This window comes from Nycticebus coucang, chromosome 12 (assembly GCF_027406575.1).
Source record: "Nycticebus coucang isolate mNycCou1 chromosome 12, mNycCou1.pri, whole genome shotgun sequence".
NCBI lineage: Eukaryota > Metazoa > Chordata > Mammalia > Primates > Lorisidae > Nycticebus > Nycticebus coucang.
The window spans coordinates 46904843-46931978 of NC_069791.1; the positions used below are offsets into that span (position 1 = coordinate 46904843).

General features: G+C 41.0%; 1 protein-coding gene across 1 annotated transcript; it reads left to right on the plus strand.

The window, feature by feature from the left end:
- Window positions 1-27136, plus strand: GPR19 (G protein-coupled receptor 19). Its single transcript, XM_053554833.1, has 2 exons — window positions 1-199; window positions 24288-27136. The coding sequence occupies exon 2, from the start codon at window positions 24304-24306 to the stop codon at window positions 25555-25557; it is 1254 nt and encodes a 417-aa protein (XP_053410808.1). The 5' UTR covers window positions 1-199; window positions 24288-24303; the 3' UTR covers window positions 25558-27136.

Sequence of the window (27136 nt, forward strand, 5' to 3'; positions counted from 1 at the left end):
TTAACAATCTACCCTGCACAGCGTCATCTTGTCTCCCTAACAGGAAGCCGCTGTGAGCCAAGGGAAAGGCAGAAGACAGATATGAATGTGTTCCCAGGCTTTCCTGGTGGTTTATGGCATTCTCCAAACTCCTCTGCAAGGGCTATTCCTGACCAAGAAGACCTCAGGAGACCATCCCTGAAATCAAGTCTGGATGAAGGTATGTGTTTGAGATCCTGTGGTATCGGGACTGAAATTTGGAACAGAGGACATAATACCTTCTTTTTTTCCAGGCAATGTGGATATTTGTCCTGGCTTATATGCTGGTTAAAAGCTTTAGATTTGTTACAGGTCCAGAAAAGATGGCCTAGGTAATTCTGTAAAATGAATAATTCACCAGAGTACCTGTTTGTTGAAAAATTATGGAAATTGTATATAGTGACGGTTAATAAAACAAAGCACTCATCAATGAAGATGATTTTTTTTTCCCCTTGAATCCTAGAAAGAGAAAAATAATTACTGAGACCAACTAGATTTCATTGTCACTGCAATAAAATCCTGTTTCATGCCTTTTTAGCTGCTTATTCTATGCCTGTATTCTCAGAGGTTATTGGCAATGGCTTAGGAAGCCTGAGTGGGCAGACTTGCTGTTCCTTTGAGCTATGCAATCATCTTCCTTCTGATGTTCCTGGTGTCAAAACTATTTGTGGTACTCCTAGCTCTGGCTTAGGATGGTAGACTGCCACCGTCTGCTACCAAGAGGGCCCTGGGAAAGTTCTCACAGGAATCTGCCAAAGTTACAGGCTAAAATAATCTGCCGTGGCTAGGTGCGGTGGCTCATGCCTATAATCCTAGCACTTTGGGAGGCCAAGGTGAGACAATAGTTTGAGCCCAGGAGTTTGAAACTAGCTCAGGTAATAGCAAGACCATGTCTCTAGGAAAAATTTAAAAATTAGCCAGGTGTAATGGCATGTGCCTGTAGTCTCAGCTACTTGGGAGGCTGAGGCAGGAGAATAGCTTGAGCCCAGGAATTGGAGGCTGCAGTGAACTGAAGATACCCACCAGAGTGAGAATCTGTCTTAAAAAAAAAACAAAAAAAAAAACCTGTCATAAACTCAAATCTTGGTCTCTTTGACTATTCTTGGTGGAAAGAGAAGAGCTAGCAAGTTGAAATTTTTTCTTTATTTAACAAATACTTATAAAGTTTTTGCTACATGCAAGGCACTGTTCTAAACACAAATGGTCGTTTAATCCTTCAAGAATCTTTTGAGGGACATATTATTGCTTACATTTTAGAAATAAAGAAACTGAGGCACAGAGAAGTTAGGGAAGTTTCCCAAGGTCACACAGCTATCAAACGAAAGAGCTAGAATTTGGAACCACGAATCTTGACTCTAAAGCCCATGCTTTTAAACACCGAGCTATTCTGCTTGCTTGTTTGCTCATATTCAAATGATGTTAACAGTTGATTAGGCTACAAATTCTGTTCAGCTGACACTATTAGAAGATTGAATCAGCTTGTTTGGCTAAAACAGAGCCCCAGTGAAATCTATATTTAATCTTGAATTATCCTAATAGTCACATTCTTTACCCCCAAATAACCCAGTAAGTGCTTGTTCTTGTTCCCTTGTGCTGTATAGATATTTGGTAGTAAAACATTATGTTACTATGGTGACCAAAAGATGTCCAAAGGAAAAAAAGAAACCTAGAATTACATCATGGTTAATTTTTTTTTAAATTGAAGCTATGAGCCTAGAGACACTCTTTTATCCTCAAAATTTAGCAACATGACCAGCCTAAGCATATTGTCTTTAAAAGCACTTATCTGATTCTAGCACTCTGGGAGTCTGAGGTGGGTGAATTGCCTGAGCTCAAGGGTTGGAGACCAGCAAGAGCGAGACCCTGTCTCTAAAAATAGCCAGGCATTGTGGTGGCTGCCTACAGTCCCAGCTACTTGGGAGGCTGAGGCAAGAGAATCGCTTAAGCCCAAGAGTTTGAAGTTGCTGTGAGCTGTGATGCCACAGCACTCTACCAAGGGTGACAAAGTGAGAGACTATCTCAAAATAAATAAATAAATAAAATAAAAAGTACTCATGTGGTTCTAAAAATAAAATAAAGTGATTAAATACTTAAATTTTACATATTAACTATGATGTCAAACTGACTGGATTTATTGTTTGAAAATAATGTTATGTCTTAAAGAAATAGATTTTCAATTGCAAATTATTTTGGGTTTTTACGGGTAAAAGAGGAAATTTGTTAACAACTTTTTTTTTTTTTGAGAGAAGAGTCTCATTTTATTGCCCCAGGCTAGAGTGCCCTGGAGTCAGCCTAGCTCACAGCAACCTCAAACTCCTGAGTTCAGCCTCCCAAGTAGCTGAGACTACAGGCACCCACCACCACACCCAGCTAATTTTTCTATTTTTTTGTATAGACAGGGTCTCACTCTTGCTCAAGCGTGTCTAGAACTCCTGAGCTCAGGCAATCTACCCTCCTTGGTCTCCCAGAGTGCTAGGATTATAGGCCTGAGCCACTGCGCCTGGCCAGTTAATATATTTTTTAACTGCCAGAAATTTCTGAGATATAAAAATGTCCTTCCTTTGTTTTGTGCAGATTTCCTTCTGGCCCTTAATAATAAAAGATTACTGATTTGATTCTTAGAAGCTATTGGAAAACTAATAGAAGTTACTAGGTCTAAGATACAAAGAGGAAGAAAAGGGGTAGGAATTTTAAATTTGTGAAATTTGGGCGGCGCCTGTGGCTCAGTCGGTAAGGCGCCGGCCCCATATACCGAGGGAGGTGGGTTCAAACCCAGCCCCGGCCAAACTGCACCCAAAAAACAGCCGGGCGTTGTGGCGGGCGCCTGTAGTCCCAGCTACTCGGGAGGCTGAGGCAAGAGAATCGCTTAAGCCCAGGAGTTGGAGGTTGCTGTGAGCTGTGTGAGGCCATGGCACTCTACCAAGGGCCATAAAGTGAGACTCTGTCTTTACAAAAAAAAAAAAAAAAAAAAAAAATTTGTGAAATTCTTCCCTAAGTAAGGTATTTCTCTTCAGGGTTTCGCTGCACAGCACTGTGAAGAGTAATTGTGTCCCCTACAATAATGAACTTTAGTCTTTTAGCTTAGGTCTTTGATCCCTTCTGAATCTACATTTTCCTGGGTCAAGTGACACTTTTATGCTACTATAGTTACCTGAAATGAGCTTCTTGAGAGAAGGCACAGGTATACGTCTATGTTTGGATTTCTAGGACCTAGCATCATGCCTGGTTTGTGGTAATCTCAGTATACACTTGTGAATGAAGACTGGGAAGACTCAATATTCTGACAGCATTCTGCCGGTGCCAATTTGGGGGCCCATGCTTACTTTGTTTTGTATGTGTTTATAGGAAAGATGGTGAGGAGGCAAAAATGTAGTGAGAGAAAATTTGGCAACAGTCACAATTATGCCTGAAGTTTCCATCTTTAGGAGCCCCAGCAAATTAGAGAATTCAGGAAGTAACCATACATTCTTTCCTGGGGATCACCAATCCCCCTGACATTTTTCTCTACATTTAGAATGAGGGTCTCCTGATATTTTTATTTCTTCCTACATGGAGGCACCCCAATAGTCTCCTTGTCCTCTGTTGTTGCACCTGGTCCCATCTCCCATGTAGAAACAGTTCATCTTGGGTTGACAGTGAATGTCTTTAGGGGGCAGCTCCTAGGAGCCCAGGCAGTCCTCTCCTAATCTAGTCTGGCTCCCAGGCTCCAAACTCTGCACAGAAAGGTCACAGGATGGCAAGACTCCTCCCTGGGATTTTGCGTGTCAGACTGCCTTTCCCAAACAGTTAGGACCTGAATGCAAGATTGTCTCAGGGCATTTTATTTATTTATTTATTTTTATTGTTAAAGATTCATTGAGGGTACAGAGAACCAGGTTACACTGTTTGCATTTGTTAGGTAAAGTCCCTCTTATAATTGTGTCTCACCTGCAAGATGTGTGTCACACACCATGATCCCCTCAATCCCTTCCCTCCTTCCCTCTCTCCCCCACCCCCACCATGTACTAGGTCATCAGTTGTCCTTATATCAGAATTGAGTACATTGGATTCTTGCTTTTCTTATGATGCTTTACTAGGAAGAATGTGTTTCAACTCCATCCTGGTTAATAAAAAAGATGTAAAGTCTCCATCATTTTTAGTGGCTGAATAGTATTCCATGGTATACATATACCACAGTTTGTTAATCCTTTCCTGGATTGGTGGGCATTTAGGCTGTTTCTACATTTTGGGGATTGTAAATTGAGCTGCAATAAACAGTCTAGGGCAAATGTGCTTATGATAAAATGATTTTTTTTCCTCCAGGTAGATGCCCAGTAATGGGCTTGCAGGATCAAATGGGAGGTCTAGTTGAGTTCTTTGAGGATTCTCCATACTTCCTTCCAAAAGAATTGTATCAGTTTGCAGTCCCACCAGCAGTGTAAAAGTGTTCTCTTCTCTCCACATCAACGCTAGCATCTGTAGCTTTGAGACTTCATGATGGGGGGCATTCTCACTGGGGTTAGGTGATATCTTAAGGTAGTTTTGATTTGCATTTCTCTGATAATTAGGGACAATGAGCATTTTTTCATGTTTGTTAGCCATTCATCTGTCTTCTTTAGAGAAGGTTCTATTCCTTTCTCTTGCCCATTGATATAATGAATTGTTGGCTTTTTATGGCATTTTAAAAGCATGGTCAGGGTTTAAACTCAAGTTACCTGGCTAATGTAGCTTAAAATGATCACCCTCCTGGTAATATACACAAATATAACCTACTCTTTTATTTTCCCATCTAATGAAATCATTAGGGAGAGGAAGATTAGAGGTTATAGATAAGGGAGGGGGGTCCCTGAATCCTACCAACTCATCCTCCCTACCTCCAGTATTACCTGCTGAGTGGGCTGCACAAAAGAAAGAGCAGTGCTGGGTGGTGCCTGTGGCTCAGTGAGTGAGGTGCTGGCCCCATATACTGAGGGTGGTGAGTTTGAACCCAGCCCTGGCCAAACTGCAACAATAAAAACAAAAGAAAGAAAGAACAGTGCTGCTGGAAGCACAGACCAGCTGGGCAAGTCCTACATGTTCACCACGTACGTGCAGGCCCGTGTGGATGAGCAGGGCTAGCACACATGAGGCACGGATCTGGAGGCCTAGCTGGGCTTCCTACCCATCCCTCTGGGGCTTAAAAGGGGCATCTTACTCAACCAGCTGAATGGGAGAAAATAGAAGAGAGGGAGAGAAAGCGGAGAGGTTTGAGAAGAGGCCTTCCAAGTATGTTTTCAACTGGAAGAATGAAAGGGAATAAGAGGGTCTGTGAGCATGGCTGAAGGATATGAGAAAGCAATCCCTTCATCCTGCCTTGCATACACAGTAACTTACCCGCTAATAAACCCTGCCCAATGAGTCAGGCCCTGCCAGAGGAATCATCAAATCCTTTACTAAGGTATGTGTATATAGGAAGGGGAGGGAATATGCCCAGAGTGTGGGTGTAGTTTCTTCTCTATGAGCCAAGGCAAAAAATGGAATGACTTTGTAGTTGTTTCTGAGAGGACAGTTTAAGAAGCAAAAGGGGAGTTGCCATCATGAATCTATTTCCCTGTTTATAGAATCATTTTACCTGGCTAACGTGGAGCCTTTAATTCAGCAAACTTTCAGGCACTGGATGTCTATCATGTTTAATCCTCATAGCAACTCTATAATATGCATTTTTTAACCCCAGTTTCAAATGAGGTAATTGAAACTCAAAGAGATTAATCTCTTTGAAGTCACACACAGCAAGTAGAGCCAAGATCTGAATCCAATTAATCCTGTGCTATTTCCATTATATCACAAATAAAGTTCTCTTTTCTGCATTCTTTTAAAACATACTTTTTGGGTATCAGATCAATACAAATATGGTTCTAGAATGTTTGGAAAATATAAAGTGATATAAAAGTATAGTGATAATTAAACACAGTCATGATCTTACCACTTAGAAATATTGAAATTTGGGTGTATTTTTTCTCAGTGTTTTTCAGTGCATATAAAAACAAAAGCAAACATTTGTTTGCACTTGCTTTGTTTTAGACATTGTTCTAAGTTCGTTTCTTATATAATTCATTTTCACAACAAATCAGTAAGATGTCTACTGTTATTATCCTAATTTTACTGGTGAGGATACTCAGTAAGCACAAAGATGTAAAGGAACTAGCCAACAACTGCACAGATGGTAAGTGATTTGCAACCCAGGCAGGCGGACTCTAACATAGGCTTTCTCAACTTCAGCACTAGTGGCACTTGGGCCAGATAGTTAGTTCTTTGTAGGTGGGGGTTCTTTCCTGTTCATTGTAGAATGTTTAGCAAGATCCCTGGGCTTTATTTACCAGATGTCAGTAACATTTTCCTCCCCCAGTTGTGACAGCCAAAAGTATCTCCAGACATTGCCAAATATCCCCTGGGAAGTTAAATTATCTCAGGCTGAGAACCACTTGCTGAGAGCCTGTGCTGTCAACCACTGTGCTATGGAGACTCTTCATATTTAAAATGTACATAAAATTATTTTTTTCTGTAAGAGGGAAGGAAATCTTCAAATTTAGGTGCAAACTATGGAACTTTGCCGGGATATCAGTGGCTTTATAGACCATGGGTAGATTAATAACCTCCAGAAAAAAATGCCCATTAGTAGACTCTTATAACAGTAACCTGGTATATAGCATCCCCAAAATACCCAATGTGAAGAATAACTGAGTTTTTCCCTGTTATTCCCTATGCCAAGTACCTTAGCCTTCAAAAATTTCGATTTCAGGTATATACTGGTGATATAGCAGGTTAGTGTTTATCAACCAAGGTGTTAAAATATATTGCTTTGTCCCAAACAGAGGGTATCTTTTGCAAATATTGCTTGCTAATAAATAAAGCACCAAAGTTTACCCATGGTTTATTTTTAAAAAAAATAATTAGAATAAAGATATCTACATAAACAGTTTTCTTTTCAACATATTTTCTAGGGTGGAAAATTAAACGTTTACCATTATAGGTCAAGACCCTAGAGTTGCATAGAATTCTGGATATATCGTGGGGGTGTATCACACATGAATACATTTGTCACATGCATATAATTCTGGATATATCATGGGGGTGTATCACACATGAATACATTTGTCACATGTATATCTGATGGTGAGAGGTTGAGAATTTCCTGTATAGGTGATTTGTGTCAACCCAAACCAGCCTGCAAGGACTTTCTCCAATATGCAGAGAAGATTCAAAGAAGAAGCACTGAGAAATTATGGTAGTAACATTAGTTTATAAAATGTCTAAAAATGGATACCTATATTAACCATGTGAAATATATGTAAATACATGCTCAACCATATTTTCAAGGACATGATTGCATATAGTTGCATAACTTCTCGATGAAAAATACATGTTAATCCAATATTAAATTTAACTTCTGCTTCATGAACTTGAAAGTAGCTTTCTGAAAGACCTTGACCAAAGACAATGGTGCAGATCAAAATTTACCCAGAGTGTTGATGTGAATATGAAGTGAGACAGAAGGTAAAAACAGAGTTCTCAATAACTTCCTGTTTAGGGTTTACACTCACTTCTTAAGGAATCCTTCACCTTCTTTTCAAATAGCTGCAAATCGCACCTACCTCACAGCTGTTTGCATTGATTGTAGTGAGTCTAGTCTTTGCCTGTTCAACCTCTTTCATATTTAAGCAACCCTACTAGAGTTGTTGGTCCTGGGAAATGAAACCAAATATTTACCTCCAAAACAATTGGTTGCCTCTAACTCAGTGAGCACACAGCAGATGTTCAAAAAATGTTTGTTGTAATGAATTGAGTTTGGTGAGGTGCAAATACCTTGGTGAAAGACCCAGGGAAGAAAGGTGTAGAATGTTGGTAGAGGACAATCAGAGGTTCCAGTAAGTGTTTCTTCCCCTGAGAGGTTTGGTATTAGATAGAATGGAAAGCAAACACAGGTGGCAGGTGCTCTCTGACCAGAGCACATCTGAGAAGGAATCTTCAGTAAGAGATTGTTGACACATCAGCCTGATTACTGTGGAAGGTTGGGCTGGACCCTAAGTAAAATTAATCCCTCCTGTGGAGACCTATGCTGCTGATCTTTGATGTCAAAAGCTTCCTGTGCTGGGCCTCAGCAGCCCTAAACAACCTCTTTCTCCCATCAAAATGTGCTCTCAAGATGAGCTGTCTGCTAGATCAAAGTGGTGGGTTACAAATTGAAGAAGTGTATGTCGCTCATCTCAGGCAATAACGTCAGTCACTTACAAATCATCGGGGCCAACTCATGCATATTGCAGACATGGAAATGGTGATTCAGGGAGATTAAATTACTTAAGGTCCTTATACTGATATAAAAATAAGACCAGGTCTGTCGTCTTGGTCAGTGCCTATAATCAGAACTAAGATCCAGGTTTCTTAGCCCCAGGCCAGTGTGTGAGGTGAAGTAGAAAGCACTCTGTTTTTTAAGCTTTAAGGGTTTTCTAATACCACTTCAGATTCTGGCAGGATAGTGGAAGGTTGTAGAAGAACAGGTTTGAATTTTAGTCCTCATACTCAATTGTATAAGAAATGCTGCATTGAATTAGTATCTTTTGCTGCTGTACCAAATTAACACAAATTTAGTGGCTTAAGATAACACCACTTATTATCTCACAGTTCTGCAGGCCAGAAGTCTAGGTGGGCTTGGCTGGTTTCTCTGCTTATAGTATCACAGGGCTGAAGTCAAGATCTTGGCAGGACTGTGACCATCCTTTTTAGAGGCTCTGGGGATGATTCCCCTTTCAGACTCATTCAGGTTGTTGGCAGAATCCAATGCCTTGTGGTTGTAAGACTAAGGTCCCATTTCCTTGATGACTACTAGTTGGGGGCCACCATAACTTGTAGAGGCCTCTCCCTGCTCCTTGGATATGGGCCCCCGCATCTCAGAGCCAGCAATAGCGAGTCAGTTCCTTCTTGTGCTTGGAATCGCCCCTGACTTCTGCTGCATCTCTCTGTTACCAGCCAGAGAAAGTTCTCTACATGTAAGGGCTCTTGTGATTAGATGGCCCACCTGGATAGTCCAGGACAATCTCCTCCTTATGAGGTCCAGAACCTTAGTTATGTATGTGGAGTGCCTTTTGCTATATAACATAACAAGGGATTAGGGCATGGATATCCTCAAGGCGGGGATTCTACCTACTACCATTTAAATAATGGCAATGCTCTATCCTGCCAGGCCAATTGGAAAATCAGTGGTAGACATGACGGGGACTCCCTTCTTTCTAGACCAGGGTTCTTACACAGAACAAAATATATGGGGTAGTCCCTTGGATCCCCTCTGGGTGTAGCAGAGAAGTAGTTGTGGTCTGAGCTGTTGTGGGTCCTTGCGGGCTGGTGGATCTGCTGCTTCAGGACCACTCTCGGGGCAATGGACTCTTCCTAGTCGTGTTCCTTCATACTTCCTGTCACTGTCCTGGAGCACAGAGAGGAAGGGAGGCAAGGGTCCCAGACCCCTCTTTTTTCTTTTCTGCCTCCCCAGCTTCATTGAGATATTATTTATATACCATAAAATCCACTGATTTTGAGTGTACGATTCACTGATTTTTATTAAATCTACAGAATTATACAACCATCACCATAGTCCAATTCCAAAACCTTTTCATCATCCCAAAAGGATCTTTTGTACCCATCCAGGCCTACCTTTTGCTTGGCTCGTGGTGGGCACAGTCACGTTCCTGGTTTAGAGGCCCTCAATTTTTCCTTTCCTGATAGGACAGCCTCCTCAGAGAACTGAGCTTCCAGAAGATAAGAATCAAAGAAATATTTACCTCAGGCTATAATGCAACTCTCCACGGAGGCAAACCAGCACTTAGGGGCCGGCTTTATTCTCAGAATGGGATAGGCAAAAAAAAATCTCAGGAAGGGGTACAGCACACAATTATATCTCAATCATTTATCCTGCTCCCATAGGTTCAGGTGGAGTCTACAAATTGCACAAAGCAGGCAGCCACTGACTGCACTGAGCAGGGATCTGTAAGTGAGAGAATCAGACTTCCTCCCCTTCCCCGCTTCCCTCTTCCTCTACACAGAAACTTAGGTCCCCAGTCAAAGCTTAAATGACCTGAGGATGACATAGGGTGGATTGGGATGGGAGAATAAAGGGGCCAACCTGTGGCACAAGAGGTAGGGGGCCATATATATCCTTCTTTCTCTCTTCCCTGGTCCCCATATGATATTTGGGGTCTTTTGACTGCAAAGAACTGTTCCCCAAGGGCAGCAGACTATCATAAGAACAGTCCCAAGGCCAGGCCGCACAGAGCCTGGAAGATAGTTCAGGATCTGGAAGATGGCTGGATTCTCTGGTCATCTGTTGGCAGCAGGAGCCTGAAGAGTCTATCATAGGGGAGCCACTCTTCTCTGTCCTGCTCCCACTGCTTCCTTTGCCTCCATGACCCCCCAGCCCGGGGAGGAACTTCCCACCACCTTCTCTTATAGCAGCCTGTTCTTTTCTTTCATAGAATGTATTACAACTTAACTATATTTGTTTGTTCTTATCTGTTTATTATTCTTCCCTCCACCCCCTTTGCAACTAATTAGACAGATCTTCATGAGCGTAGGGACACAGTTTCGTTTGCCACTGTATATCTAACTCTTAGCATAGTAGATTCTGGCACATGGTATGATCTTAATATATGTTTATGGAATAATGAATGGATTGATAAAGATGGGCAAAGGATCTGAATAGACATTTCTCCAAACTTACATAGTCAGTGGCCAACAAATATCTCTTGATGTCTACTGAGAAATTACTTGTCTAAAATAGGATTATTGATTTCCAGATCTCCAAACATTTTCTTTCCTGCTGTCAAACTGAGGAGTCATCCTCATCCCCTAACCCTTCACATGTCAACTAACCTTGTCACCTGTCTCCAGAACAGGTACTTTTATCCAACTATAGTGCTATGACCCTGGTCTAAGCCAGCATCATCACTTACTTAGATTATTATGATACCCTTAGCCCCCTCCACAGCAACTAAAGGTATATTTTAAAAACATAAATCAAGTCATATTCATTTCACCCCTTTGTTTAAAACCTGCAATGAATTTTACTCCATGCCCTACAGTGGTCTGTGTGATTTGGTCGCTGCCTGCCTTTCTGGGTGTATCAGGTATCATTTTATCCCCCATTTGTATGCCAGGTAACAATTTCATTCCTGCACCAGGGTCTTTGCCTAGAATGTTATAGCTGGCTTTCTGTTGCTGGGACTTCGGCTCCAATATCAACTCTTCATAGAACCCTTCTTTGACCACTCCATTTAAAATAAGATCCCTTATCAGTCAGGATGCTTTCAGAGGCAAGTAACAATGATTGCTTATAAAGTACGTCTAGAGGTGAATGCTTGAACTATACCACAATGTCAGGGCACCCTGGATTCTCTTGAGTCTCAGGACTTCCTCTGACCTCATAAGATACTACCCAGTGCCCTGACATCGTCATGTGATAGTTTACAGAGGCAAGAAACACAGGGGTGGCCAAGAGAACACCGAGAGCACTCCCCACACACCTCTTTTATGCAGGAAGAAATGTTTTTCCAAAGAACCTCCTGCCAGGAGACTTCGTCTTAAAAGAAAATGATGTTGAGTGATCAGACAGCTGTAAGGGATGGTAGGGAAGTTCCCATGCCTTTTTAGTTTCTTGAGTGAAGACAGGCAAGGGAGGACTTGGGAATGGCCACTGGGCAACCAAGCAACCATCGGTCACTCCGTTTTCCCATCAGTTTTTTTTTGTTTGTTCTTTTTTTGAGACAGACTTTCAGTATGTTGCCCTCGGTAGAGTGCCGTGGCATCTCAGCTCACAGCAACCTCAAACTCTTGGGCTTAAGCAATTCTTTTGCCTCAGCCTCCCAAGTAGCTGGGACTACCGGTGCCTGCCACAACCTCTGGCTATTTTTTTTGTTGTAGTTGTCACTGTTGTTTGGCAGGCCCAGGCCAGGTTTGATCCCACCAGCCTCGATGTATGTGGCCGGCACCCTAACCACTGAGCTACAGATGCTGAGCCTCCCATCACTTCTTGTTCTCTCAGTCTGCTTTATTTTTCTCCATAGCACCTATCACTTCTAAGTTTTTTTACATATTTATTTGTCTGTTTATTATTTGTTTCCTCTACTAGAGATAAGCTCCATAAAAGCAAGGACTTTGTTAACATCAGTGTCCCCAGCAGTTAGCACAACCCTGGCTCATGCTAAGTGATCTTTAAAAATTGGTTTAAAAAAATTGGATAAGTGTATGATTGGAGACTATTTTGCATATACCCTCAGAACAAAATGGTCATTTCTTAGGGTGAAAATTCTTGTGTTTATTTCTCTTTTACTTTTCATTTGATCTTACTTTACAGAATTTGTATGAGTAGCAGGGAGCAATGATAAGGAATAGCAATATCATTGATTATCTTTATCATTAATTCAATAATCATTAATCCTGGAGGTGTATCCTAACAACACAGAATTCTACTAAATGGCCATTGGGGTAACAAACATTAGATTGTGTTCTTCATACATTCTTGGGAGTGGCCACCCCTAAAGAGATGCCAACATGACCTAACCTTTTCTCCTGCAACGTGGTTTGCAAAGAATTACAGGAAGACTGCAGCCCATTGGCAATGTAAGTCTTTGTGTGGGGTAAAGCTCAGGCTTTTTTCCATTATATCCCTGTGGATTGTGTATTTAACTCAGGGGCTGTCTATTCCTGCATAAACCTTCAAGATTATCTTCTTCATCTTGAGCCTTTTACCCTTTACCCACCCCTCCCATTAATGACACCCCAGTCTCCATTCTCTCAGATATTTACTGTCTTTGAGACTTTTGCTTTTGGCATCTCTTATACTTTCATTTTCACTAAAAGAATACATTTCAGAGATAGAATGCATTTGGAGATCACTATTCTACTGACAAAATGTAAAAATATTTGTTAAGAAACATTTACATTTTTGGGTGGCACCTGTGGCTCAAAGGGGTAGGGCACCAGTCCCATATGCCAGAGGTGGCAGGTTCAAAACCAGCCCCAGCCAAAAACTACACACACACACACACACAAAATAAAAAAATCATAGGGACCTTAATTTTAAAAGAATGATGCTATAATTGTGAGAGGTTAGAGGAATAGATATCTTCCTGGCTTCTTGAAATCATGCCAACGATGCTGGTCCTCTTTATTTTTGATATTTTAGAATTCATGTGAAGGACGAGGAAATAGGCAAAAGTGATAGAAGAGCTAAGTTTCCTAAGTCTAGGTATCCAGAATTTCTCACCCCAGAAAGTCTTTGGGCGAAGAAGCTGTTTTGGAAACCTTTCTCTGTTAAAACAAAAAAAAAAAGAAAAAAATCATGTTGCTCCTGAAAATATGGTAGAACCTCCAAGTTGAACATCCAAGTTGGCCTTACGTTGACCACCTCCTTACATCGGTCTAATTTTCACAGACCAGACATGCACAACATGTACTCAATGGAAGTTCCTTATGTTAACCACTTGCCTCTGTTGACAAGTTTGTTACAGTTCTTGGGTGGTCGGTCAACTTACAGTCGGTTCTACTGTATAACCAATACCCAAACAAAAAGAATGTGTCAAGTTGGATCTCAAGAAACTACTTGTGGCCTGGTGTGGTGGCTCATGCCTGTCTCCTAACACTCTGGGAGGACAAGGTGGGTGGATTGCCTGAGCTTAGGAGTTCAAGACCAGCTTAAGCAAGAGACCTAGTAGAGACCAGTAGAGACGCAGTCTCTGCTAAAAATAAAAATAGTTTTAGTATTTTTACTAAACCTCCTGTAGTCCCAGCCACTGGGGAGGCTAAGGCAAGAGAATCACTTGAGCCTAAGAGTTTGAGATTGATGTGAACTATGGTGATGCCATGGCGGTCAACCCCAGGGTGACAAAGTGACACTCTGTCTCAAAAGAAAAAAAAAGAAGAAGAAACTGCTTGATCCCAGTTTGGAAACAGAAAGGTACAAAGCTGGAAATATATGGAGGAATACTTACATACATGTATATTATGTAAGAGGAGGAAAGGAAAAGGACCACTGGAGAAAATTCCAGGCTTATTAGGCCGTAACACCAGGAGTTCTCAAGTTGTGGAGGAAAGCTCTGTTTTCACTGGTAGTCTGAGGTTCTTTTGCAATTATTCAAAATTATCTAATGGAAATGATCTAAGCAGAATGGATTCTATATGCTTTTGAAAAAGACATATTGAATCTAGATACATTATATATTTTGGTATAGAGTATTGGAAAAAAGTTTGTTCTGGTTCACATGTCACATAAAATCATCTCCAACTTAGAGAAAGGTTATATTTATTTATTTGGACCTCAATGATTTCCCCCTTAAAAACATTGTAAATGATGATTAGGTCCCTAAATTATGTGAGTAATCTTAGTATTATCATTATAATATGTGATCTGTGATATGGTCACTAAAATTTGCTCGTCATGTGGCTTAACAGACTCTTATGAGCTGACAGTAGTAAAGTGCTAATTTTTGAAGCTCTTTTTTTGACAGTCTCACTCTGTTGCCCCCGGCTGGAATGCCCTGGTGTCATCCTACCTCACAGTAACCTCAAATTCCTGAGTCCAAGTGATCCTCCACCTCAGCCTCCCAGAGTGCTAGGATTATAGCTGTGAGACACCACACCCAGCCTTGAAGCACTTTCTATGTACCACACACAAAGGTTTTTATAGAACTATATCAGGATAGCACTTATTATTTTGCTCATATCAGACAGATGTACATGTATTAGCTGACTTAAGTGCTGTGCATATTCTCTCATTTATTTCTTATAATTATCAAATAAGATAAGAACTGATTATCCTCATTTTACATATAAGAAAACTGAAGCTCCAGACGCAGATGTCCTCAAACTTTTTAAACAGGGGGCCAATTCACTGTCCCTCAGACCATTGGAGGGCCAGACTATAGTTAAAAAAAAAAAAAAACTATGAACAAATTCCTATGCACACTGCACATATCTTATTTTGAAATAACAAAACAAAACAGGGGCGGCACCTGTGGCTCAACGGAGTAGGGCGCCAGCCCCATATGCCTGAGGTGGTGGGTTCAAACCCAGCCCTGGCCAAAAACTGCAAAAAAAAAAAAGAAAAACAGGAACAAATTCAATCATACCACCTCATGTGGCCCGCGGGACCACAGTTTGAGGACCCCTGGAGGGTTAGAAAACTTGACCAAGGTCATGCAGAGATAGTGAGTGCCAGGAGTAGGATTCACACAAATACTAACCTCAAAGCCTGCATACACAATCATTTTGCAATATGCCTATCTTGTGAGATGAAAAATACATATTCTTTAGCAGAAAGTTATATTCTAGGCATAGGCTTGCTAGATTTAGCAAGTAAAAACACAGAACACCAGTTAAATATTGCATGGGACATACACTAAAAATTTTTTTGTTATTTATTTGAAATTCACACTTAACTGAGCAACCTGTATTTTATCTGGAAACTCTCTCTGAGTGGCACATTGTAAGAACATGTCTTACCCTCTTTGGTTTTCATCTTTTCCCATCACAGTCATGCTGGTAACTACCTGGGCCTTATATACCCTGTTTCCCCGAAAATAAGACAGTGTCTTATTTTATTTATTGAATATATAAATAGATACATAAGTTAATAAAAATAATCCAATCCACAGTGTCTTATTTTAAGGTGTGCTCCCAAAGATGCGCTAGGTCTTATTTTCAGGGGACGTCTTATCTTTCCTGTAAGTAGGTCTTATTTTAGGAGGATGTCTTATTTTCGGGGAAACAGGGTAGTTCAATAAAGTGCCTAGCTTAGTGTTCATACCTGAGCCTTATTTTGGGATCAGATAGCAAGATGCCTACTCGAGAAGCTTCCGAAGAAGCTCTGTGGCCTCCTGAGCCATTTGTAAGTTCAGAAATATGTGTAAGTTTAAGACTTTGGAATACAGGGTTGCTCTGTAAACCCTGCCCTAGTAGAAATGGTATGTTGGTAAATGTTTAATAACTGGCTCTGTAGAAAAAAATAAATAAAATTGATTTGTAATGTCTGATAATTTCTGTGGTATGAATGTTTTTACTATGGCTGATTCATATTAGCATAATGTCCTTGAACCTGGAGTTGGGAAGAGAGATGTGGGTGCTCAGTGTAAGCCAATCCTAGCCCACCACTGTAGCAAGCATTTCTCATTTTCTTATATAGGCAAATCAAGGCTACATAACGATGAAAGGTTTAAGAGAAAATCTTTGCCACCATGGTATTTTCTAAATTTAAACAATTAAAATTTTAAAAGATGACCAGGCACAATCGCTCACACCTGTAATCCTAGCACTCTGGGACACTGAGGTGGGAGCTTGAGCTCAGGAGTTAGAGACCAGCCTGAGCAAGAGCAAGACCCCATTTCTACTAAAAATATAAACAAAAAAACAACTAGCCAGGCATTGTGGCAGCCACCTGTAGTCCCAGCTGCTCAGGAGGCTGAGACAGGAGGATCACTTGAACCCAGGAGTTTGAAGTTGCTGTGATGCCAGGGCCCTCTCGCCTGGGCAGTACAATGAGACGCTGTCTTAAATAAAATAAAAATTTTTTACTTGGGGTAATGCTAATGATCAAACTTTTCCTCACTTCACTTCAAACTGAAGTTTGGGATTATGCTTTTGTTCTGTGTTTAAAAGGTAATAGTTAATTATCTGTCATTTTGAATTTCCAGTGCTCTCACTTTCTTTATTATGAAGGAAGGTTATTTCTCCAGACCACTTTTGATGCTAGATTTCCATGCAGTACATACATAGTAGGAGTGATTTTTTTTTTTTAATGTCATTTATTTCTGAGCTAACATCGTGAACAGATGTATCTGTGGGTAGGCAGGAGGCTGTGGAGAATAACTTTACATTCCTGTGTCTGAAGGAAGAAACAAGAAATACCTGCCCATGGGTAGCCGATTTAGTCCTCTAAGTTGAGATCCAGCCCTTTGTGGTCTCTGGGCATGAAGCCCTGATAGTAGTTACGAACAAGAGCTTTGGAGTGACCACTTTCCAACTGTATGGCCTTGGGGAACAATTTCAGGGTGTTTTGTTTTTTTTTTTCATTTGTAAAACAAGGTTAATAATATCACCTATTTTGAAGAGCACAAATATGAAGTGCCTGACACATAGTAAACACAAAAATAAGTATTAACTCTTGGTAGCATTTAATGCTGTAACTACTGTCCTCTTTGTAATTAATCTTGCTCATGAGAAAAGTCTTATATGTATATCTGCATAGATGCAGAAGATACTGCCCATTCTATAGAACATGGTTCTAATTGCTTTTTTTAACCAAGTCATATAAAAAATACATCATTATAAAAATTCTAGTTTGACATTAAATTTTGAACGATCTCAGAAATAAGGATGGTCTTTCTACATTATGAGAATACGTGGGAATCTTTATAATCTCCTGAGGGAAAATAATTAGTTGTTAGGGTGTTTTGAGTTTAGAAGAAACCTAACCAGCTGTTGATATTTACTTAGCCAGGAATGACCTTTGGCAGAGCTGTGAATAAACCAAGCTTGTTGTCTGCATCCCTGCATTCCTCCTTGTGGCTACTGAGAGGAAGGAGTAGCTTCCTCTCAGTAGCTTCATTCATCCATTCATCCATCAAAGCATGATTTTCAGGTTAAAATCATAACTGTTACACAAATGTTGAAGGAACACAGGTCAAAGATTTATTAACATATTACTGAAGCAACCAATGAGATAATAAAGCTGGTTCCAGGAGCATTTGAAGAATGCATATTTGCAGGCATAAAAAAAAAAAAATGTGTCCAGTGCAATGGTACGTGCCCGGCTACTTGGAAGGCTGAGACAGAGGATTGAGTCCAGGAATTCAAGACCAGCCTGGGCAACATAGGATGACCCTCTTTCCAAAAAACAAAAAAAAGAGAGAGAGAGAGAGAAAGACTCATTAAAAAAGAAAATCAATGTCGTCATAAGATTGCTAGGCAGATACAAAATTGGCTCATGTCCTACAGGACAGTAAGTCTATAACCTTTGCGGTTATTTTTTCTGCTAGAAAGAAATCTACAAGTTAACATATAACTTCATAGTGTTCTGGGCTTTTGTCAAATAGTAAATATCAAAATCAAGCAGAGGTACCTTCTCCTAGAGAATTAATCCTTGAAGAGGGCCATTTAAGAATGTCCCAGCATGGTATGAAAAGGATATGAAGATATGTTGTGCTCAATTTTGCCTTATTTTCAAGTATTGGATTATTTTTATTAACTTATGTATCTATTTATATATTCAATAAATCTTTACTCATATCTATATACCCCAGGTATATAAAGACATAATCAAGGAACTCATATCCTAACTGGGGAGACAAATATGCACCATAAAAATTACAATTCAAAGCGATCCCCTCCCATGTGTCCCGGGATTCCATCATTACAGAGGCCCACCCAGTCCCCAGTTCTTTACTTCTTTTTTGAGACAAGGTATCTGTTGCTCTGGCTAGAGTACAGTGGCATCATCATAGCTCAGTGCAACCTCTAACTCCTTGGCTCAAGCAGTCCTCCTGTTTCAGCCTCCTGGGTAACTGGGACTACAGGTGCCTTCCACCATACCTGACTAATTTTTTTTTTTAGAGATGGGGTACTGCTATTGCGCAGACTGGCTTGAACTCCTGAGCTCAAGCAATCCTTCCACCTCAGTCTCACACCTGCTAGGATTACAAATGTGAGCAGGTGCCCAGCCTAGTCCCCAGTTCTACACCACATCAGTCCATTCACCATTTTCCCCATTCATATATTAAAACACATCTCTTAGAGCCTGGACAGATGGAAAGTAGAGAGCTTGATAAATGAATGATTCCTCTCTCATAGAGATAGATACAGATGTTCAGTGCCTCAACCCAGTGAGCATGTCACATTACAGTCTCAGAACTGGCTGGGAAGAGATAAGTTGAGCAGGAAAAAGGTAAAGTCTTTCTTGTCACTCCTAAAATTTCTGTATGTGGGCCAGGTGCGATGGCTCATACCTGTAATCGTAGCACTCTGGGAGGCCAAGGCAGGTGGACTGCTTGAGCTCGGGAGTTTGAAACCAGCCTGAGCAAGAGCAAGACCCTGTCTCTACTAAAAATAGAAAAATTAGTTGGGCATTGTGGTGGGTGCCTATAGTCCCAGCTACTCTGGAGCCTGAGCCAAGAGGATCACTTGAGCCCAAGAGTTTGAGGTTGCTGTGAGCTATGATGGCATAGCATTCAACCCACAGCAAGAGAGTGAGACTCTGTCTCCAGAAAAAAATAAAGTAAAATAAAACTACTGCATATGGATGGTTTTGGACAGGATTACTAATTAAGCAGCCTTGTATTTCACAAATACTCCCTTGAAGATATTTTTTTCCTATTTAATGGAGCAGGGGAGGCCTATCTGAAGTTTTACTTTGGGATCCCATAATTTAGTTTTAATATGGCAGATTATTTATTTTTCTCCAGAGAGATTGCAGGAGCCCGAGGACACCTAACCTACCTTCACTCTCCCAAAGATGAAACTTCTATTTCATGTAGCAGTTGACCGGGTGAGGTCAGTTTTACCTGGCCTGCCCTTCTCAGGTAAAACTGTGTTTTCCCCGTTACTGTGCTCCCTGAGAATACGCAGTGGTTTTCTATCTCTGTATTTAATTTTGCTAGCAGAGCCATGTAGAGTAGGAGTCATTTATTTCAGTTCTCTGTCCTTATGGGTCCAATTTAGCAAATACTTAATAAATGATTATTAATGTAATGAACTTCAATGGAAGCTGAGAAGCATGGAAAAAAAAAATAGCACCCTCCCCCTGGAGCCCACGGTAGAAGACAAATATGGAAGTAATTCTAAAGCAGTGGCTTTCTTAATTGTGGCTGCACATTAGGACCACCTGGGGAACTTTGAAACCTCCTGACACCCAGCCTGCACGCCAGGCCAATTAAGTTAGAACCTCTGGAGGTGGGATTGAGGTATCAGTATTTTTTTAAAGCTCCCTAGGAGATTCCAATGAACTGTGTTGTTAAACTAAAGCAAGACAACCTTGGAAAATGCTGCAGTGAGTGACTAACAATGCTGTGTGAACAAGGGTACCACAACCTTTCTGGATATTCTGATGCTTTTTTTTTTTGAGACAGAGTCTGAAGCTGTCGCCCTTGGTAGAGTGCCATGGCATGACAGCTCACAGCAACCTCCAACTCTTGGGCTTGAGCAATTCTCTTGCCTCAGCCTCCCAAGTAGCTGGGGCTACAGGTGCCTTCCATAACACCCGGCTCTTTTTTAGTTGTAGTTGTTGTTTGGCAGGCCCGGGCTGGATTCAAACCCGCCAGCTCCGGTATATGTGGCTGGCACCCTATCTGCTGAGCTACTGGCACTGAGCCGATATTCTGATGCTCTTAACTGCTGTCTGACCACATTACAGCCCATGAGTGCAGAAACTATAACCATGGGGAAAATCTAGGTCAGTTTGATTGGAGGGCATTTAGAAACTATGTACTTTGGGAGGTATGGTCTGAAGGAAACTACTTCTCTGGGGGAAAAAGGATCCAAACAAGGTCAACCCAGAAAGATCACCCCAAAATTCATCGCACATGCTATCTTCCTACTCTGGAATGCTGTTTTTTCTCCTTTGCCTGAAGAAGTCCTATTCATTCTCCAAGCTCCCAGCCCAGACTTCACCTTATTTATGAAGACTTTTGATTTCCTTCTCTTTACCTAGGTAAAATTGGGGCCCTATTTTTCACTGTTGCTTAGTTCCTTGTGTATACGTCTGTTTTAGCAGTTAATCCTAACTAATATAGCAGTGAGCTTGAGCTTTTGTTTGTAGATAGAAGTTTCTAAGTTTTACAGGATGTGGATCAACTAAGGAAAAGGGCCTGTGCCACCGACTCTTGTTTTATTTAGGCCACAGGCATCCCAAAAAAGTTTAGAACAGCTTTCTGTCTGGGAAAATTGCTTGTCTATTTTATTTTGAAGTTTTAAATCTTAAAAAAAAAATAGTTTAAAAAATCTTCTCTAGATTTTACTCATGAAAGTGAAAAGATTATTGCAATTTTGTTAAGTATGAGGGTCATCCATTCCATATTTTCTAGGACAGTGTTAATTTTAGATCTTATATCCTGTTTTTAGAGTATATATCCTGATTTTTTTTTTTTTTTTTTTGTAGAGACAGAGTCTCACTGTACCACCCTTGGGTAGAGTGCCGTGGCGTCACACGGCTCACAGCAACCTCTAACTCTTGGGCTTACGCAATTCTCTTGCCTCAGCCTCCCGAGCAGCTGGGACTACAGGCGCCCGCCACAACGCCCGGCTATTTTTTTGTTGCACTTTGGCCGGGGCTGAGTTTGAACCCACCACCCTCGGCATATGGGGCTGGTGCCCTACTCACTGAGCCACAGGCGCCGCCCTATATCCTGATTTTTTTATATGAAAGGTATGGTTGCTGTTCTTATCATTGGCTGTTATTTGGCCAGCATGCTTTAAAGTCTTTTAGTAATCAGACTGTTCAATTATCTCAAATTTCTCTTCGAGAACTTAACTAGTGCTGCCTCATAGACAAAGAAAAGCCTGATGATATTATGGAACTGGCATTCAGTACATTGCCCTGAGTGCCAGACTTCTGCTGAAAGATGGTTTCTTGATGAAGACAATATATATTAACACTCTTGTTCCTACCACAAATTTGTGCAAAAATCCTTGAAGGAAAAAATGGGTCATTAAGAACTATTCCTTCATTAAGAACTATTCTTTAGGCCAGGCACAGTGACTCACACCTGTAATCCCAGCACTCTGGGATGCTGAGGCAGGTGGATTACCTGAGCTCAGAAGTTTGAGACCAGCCCGAGCAAGAACAAGAGCCCTGTCTCTGCTAAAAATTAAAAAAACTAGCTGGGCGTTATGGTGGGCACCAGTAGTCCCAGCTACTAGGGAGGCTGAGGCAAAAGGATCACTTGAGCCCAAGAGTTTGAGGTTGCTGTGAGCAATGATGCCATGGCACTCTATCCAGGGTAGAGTATTCTTTACGCCCAGGCACAGTGGCTCACACCTGTAATCATAACACTTTGAGGAGGGAGGCCAAGGCAGGAGGATCACTTGGGCCCTGGTGTTCAAGATAAGCCTGAGCAACATAGTGAGACTCCATCTCTAAAAAAATTTAAAAATTATCCAGGTATGGTGGCCTGTGGTCCCAGCTACTCAGGATGCTGAGGCAGGAGAATTATTTGAGCCCAGGAGTTTGAGGTTGCAGTGACCTATGATCACTCTCGCCCAGATGTCAGAGTGAGACCTTGACTCAAAACAAACAAATAACAACAACAACAAAAATCAAAACTGTGCTTGAATCCTGCCTTTCATTACAGAAATGTTTCTTTGTGAGGTATAGTCACAGGATCCACCAAAAGGGAAACTTGTCCTTCTTGGAGCCTGTTGCTATAGCAACATCCCCTTGTGCCACAGGCCAGATGGGACCTCAGCAATAAGGTGGCTGTAACCCCACAGGGGCTTTTTACTTTTAGAGGGCAAAATTTTGAAACTATTCATGTTTATCTGTGTCTCTTACCTTAATAACGTAATTGGTATGGTTATTTTGTATTCAATTGCTGTGATTTTTTTTCTGTTTAATAAATTTTGTTCATTAAATCTTTATAATATGACTGTGACCACAATCACACCAAATTTAATCTAAAGACCTATAATTATACAATCTTTTTACCTATTAAAAATTTTAACTTTTTTCTCATTGAATAATATGTATCACATAAAGTATAAACTTTGTAATACCCTTTTATATCTAAGGATCATTAAGTTTTCAAGAAATTGCTTAGTAATGATACCAGTTACATTTTGTTGGGATTTTTTTGTTGTTGGTTGGTTGTTTGTTTTGAGACAGTCTCACTTTGTCGCCCTTGGTAGAGTGCTATGGCGTCACAGCTCACAGCAGCCTCAAACTCTTGGGCTCAAGTAATCCTCTTGCCTCAGCCTCCTGAGTAGCTGGGCCCACCACAACACCTGACTATTTTTAGAGGCGAGGGTCTCACTCTGGCTCAGGCTGGTCTCACGCATGAGCACAGGCATTCCACCCACCTCAGCCTCCCAGAGTGCTAGGATTACAGTCATGAGTCACTGAGTCTGGTTGGTTTTTGTTTTGTGGGGTTTTTTTAAGACAGAGTGTGACTTGGTTGCCTCAGGCTAGAGTGCCATGGCAGCATAGCTCACAACAACCTCAAACCCTTGGGCTCAAGCCATCCTCTTGCCTCAGCTTCCAGAGTAGCTGGAACTATAGGTGCCCATCACCATGCCTGGCTAGTTTTTGTATTTTTAGTAGAGATGAGGTTTTGCTCTTGCTCAGGCTGTTCTCTAACTCCTGAGCTCAAGCAATCCACCTACCTCGGTCTCACAGAGTGCTAGGGTTACAGGCATGAGCAACAGTGCATGGCCCATTTTGTTGGTTTTAATCATCTGACTGCCCCAAGATCCCTAGTAACCTAGTTATATTCATTAGAGGACATCTTATTTGTTCTTCAGTCAATGTTATTTTATGGAACCATAACAACAGAATACCATCAAAATAAATGTCATTGATAGGTGGCAAGCTATTAATACATGAACTGCATCATTTTTTGGAAAAACTGCTTTCAAATGTCATTAAATTAGGAGCTACTTCTGGCTCATGTAGCAATGTTGACTGTTCCATGTGTTACCATAATGCTTCTGTAATGGAAAATCTGCAGTAAGTCAGGACACAGTCCTTCCCAGTAGTCAGCCAGTCTGTATTCACAGACTTCTGTTAAGTATCTTTATAGCCAACATCTGTGTGTTTCCATCTGCCCAAGTTTTCCTCTTTTGCAGCCTCATTACTTTGGTGTTTATAACATTTAGGAACTTCTCACATTATTTGCCCAGAATTCCAACAGCTCTTCAGTAGGTGGTAACACCCTCCCCACAAGCCAGATTTGAGCTCCCTAATCCTCTGTGATCCTCAACAGGTAAAGAGAACAAGGCTATGTGTAGGAGTGGGGCTCAGTATGAGATCTGCCACATTTGACTAAGGGTCAAGAGAGGGTGAAACCAGAGACAGCCTGAGCTGGGATGAGCTGAGACAGCTCCTATCATGGAAAAGAAATGGGGCCTGAACTTTTTCTGGACAGTAGTTATGTTTTCCTGACAATGCATAAGTCATACTCATTGACAAATGACAACCAATTTAAGTGTCAAGTAAGATTGTTAGCCTTAGTAATCAATATATATGACACCATTTTAACAGGAGGCCTCATTCTTCTTTTCCCATCCAGAACTAAGAGGGAAAAAATGAATATGGTTTTTGCTCACAGAATGGATAACAGCAAGCCACCTTTGGTTATTCCTACACTTCTGGTGCTCCTTCATAACCACAGCTGCACTGAAACAGCCACACCTCAGCCAAGCCATGACCTGACGGAATTCTCTGAGGAGCACAGCTGGATGAGCAACAGAACAGAACTTCAGTATGGACTGAAACCCGGGGAGGTGGCCACAGCCAGCATTTTCTTTGGGACTTTGTGGTTGTTTTCTATCTTCGGCAATTCTCTGGTTTGCTTGGTCATCCACAGGAGTAGGAGGACTCAGTCCACCACCAACTACTTTGTGGTCTCCATGGCATGCGCTGATCTTCTCATCACCATTGCCAGCACGCCCTTCGTCCTGCTCCAGTTCACCACTGGAAGGTGGACACTGGGCAGTGTGATGTGCAAGGTCGTGAGATATTTTCAGTATCTCACTCCAGGCGTCCAGATCTATGTTCTTCTCTCCATCTGCTTAGACCGGTTCTACACCATTGTCTATCCTCTGAGCTTCAAGGTATCCAGAGAAAAAGCCAAGAAAATGATCGCAGCATCATGGGTCTTTAATGCGGCTTTTGTGACCCCCATGTTCTTTTTCTTTGGCTCCAACTGGGACAGTCATTGTAACTATTTCCTCCCTTCCTCATGGGAAGGAACTGCTTATACCATCATCCACTTCCTGGTAGGCTTTGTGATGCCATCTGTCCTCATAATCTTATTTTACCAAAAGGTCATAAAGTATATTTGGAGGATAGGCACTGATGGCCGAACTGTAAGGAGGACGATGAACATTGTTCCGAGGACAAAAGTGAAAACTATCAAGATGTTCCTCATTTTAAATCTATTGTTCTTGCTTTCCTGGCTGCCTTTTCATGTTGCTCAGCTGTGGCACCCCTATGAACAAGACTATAAGAAAAGTTCCCTTGTTTTTACAGCTATCACATGGATATCCTTTAGTTCTTCAGCTTCTAAACCTACTCTGTATTCAATTTATAACGCCAATTTTCGGAGAGGGATGAAAGAGACTTTTTGCATGTCCTCGATGAAATGTTACCGAAGCAATGCCTATACTATCACAACTAGTTCAAGGATGGCCAAAAAAAACTATGTTGGCATCTCAGAAATCCCACCCATGGCCAAAACCATAACCAAAGACTCAATCTATGATTCATTTGATAGAGAGGCCAAGGAAAAAAAGCTTGCTTGGCCCATTAACTCAAATCCACCAAATACTTTTGTCTAATTTCACAGAATTCTTTCAATTGTTATATGCCAGAGATTAAAAAACTTTCACTATAAAAACAGAAGCTATTTACCTATTTTTTTCACTCAACTTTCTGAGGGAAATGTTTTATTTTGTACAATGCATTCAATTATTGATTATTGATTTTTGTGGATTCTAATTTTTCATTCTAGTTTTGTTAGCATTTTATTTTAGGAAAATCATTCACTTTGAACTATAGTCAACAGTCTTGTCTAGTGTCTTGGTTACATGAATAAAAAAGAAAATGCTTTCCTACTTCTTATTTCATTAGAAAAAAACATGAACCATACACACAGTCTTTGATTAATGATTCAACCTAGTTTTGTTTCCTTTTCATCTTCTCTACTGAATTTTTATAACTATGGGCTTTTGTTCCGGATGAAATCTCTGTTACCCATTTGAGAAACTGGTATTCCCTCCACTAAGCAACATCTAGGAAGGGTTACTATTATATATTTTCCTTATTGCCTTCTTCCAAATAACTACTGGTCAGTTATATTATGGAAAGTACCACATATATTGAAACTTTCTGGGAGGCCCATGATTGGATTTTAATCAGGATTCTTAGGGAAAGAAAGCTTACAGAGTTACCTTATTTCTCCCTCTTTTTCTCTTGTTTTCATCCTTGAAGATTTGAACATTTTAAAGTGAACACAATGTTTTATTCACATCTCTGTCCCATCTAGGCTGTGTCCACATCATTTACCTCCCTTTTTGGGGTTATATACAAGTAAAGAAGCAGGTGTCCTTGCCAGGCATGCTCAGAAAATGCCAGCGGGTGAAATGACAGGTGGCAGCGTTCTGCAGTTCAGGCAGAAATCTTTGGCTGCCCAGCCCCACTCCTACACACCAAGATGGCAAGAGCAAGGACTACCTTCTTCTGCTCTTAGAAACTCCAGTCAGAACCTCCTTCCCCTCATCTCTCCACATCACAACACCATACCCTGACTAAGCTCAAATTCTTCTTTGCCTGTAATAACTAGGGATATTTTTCTCTGGTTTTCAAGTGTCTATTATTTCAAATCTGGGACCAGCCAGCACATTTTAAAAATATTTTTATCTAAACAATAAAGGCCTGGCTTGGTGCCCGTAGCTCAGTGAATAGGGCGCCAGCCACATACACCAAAGCTGGTGGGTTAGAGCCCGGCCCCGGCCTCCTAAACAGTAATGATAACTACAACCAAAAAATAGTCAGGCATTGTGGCGGGCACCTGTATTCCCAGCTACTTGGGAGACTGGGCTGAGTCAAGAGAATCACTTGGGCCCAAGAGTTGGAGGTTGCTGTGAGCTGTGATGCTACAGCACTCTACCAAGAATGACATAATGAGAGTCTGTCTCAAAAAAAAAAAACAAAAAACAATAAAGGCCTTATAGACAAGAATGATGTGTATTTTTATGCTCTAGTTAACAAGAGCTACAAATAATAACTCCAGTTGTTCAGCAATTTTACATGCATTTTAACCTCTCAACAATTCTGTAATGTATTTATTATTGCCTATTTTATAGATGAGGAAACTAGAATCAAAAGTTATGTGACTTGCCCAAATTTGAACGTGAC

Bases quoted from the DNA above. Each gene is read 5' to 3' on its own strand.
- GPR19 (XM_053554833.1), top strand. From the start codon at position 24,304: ATGAATATGGTTTTTGCTCACAGAATGGATAACAGCAAGCCACCTTTG.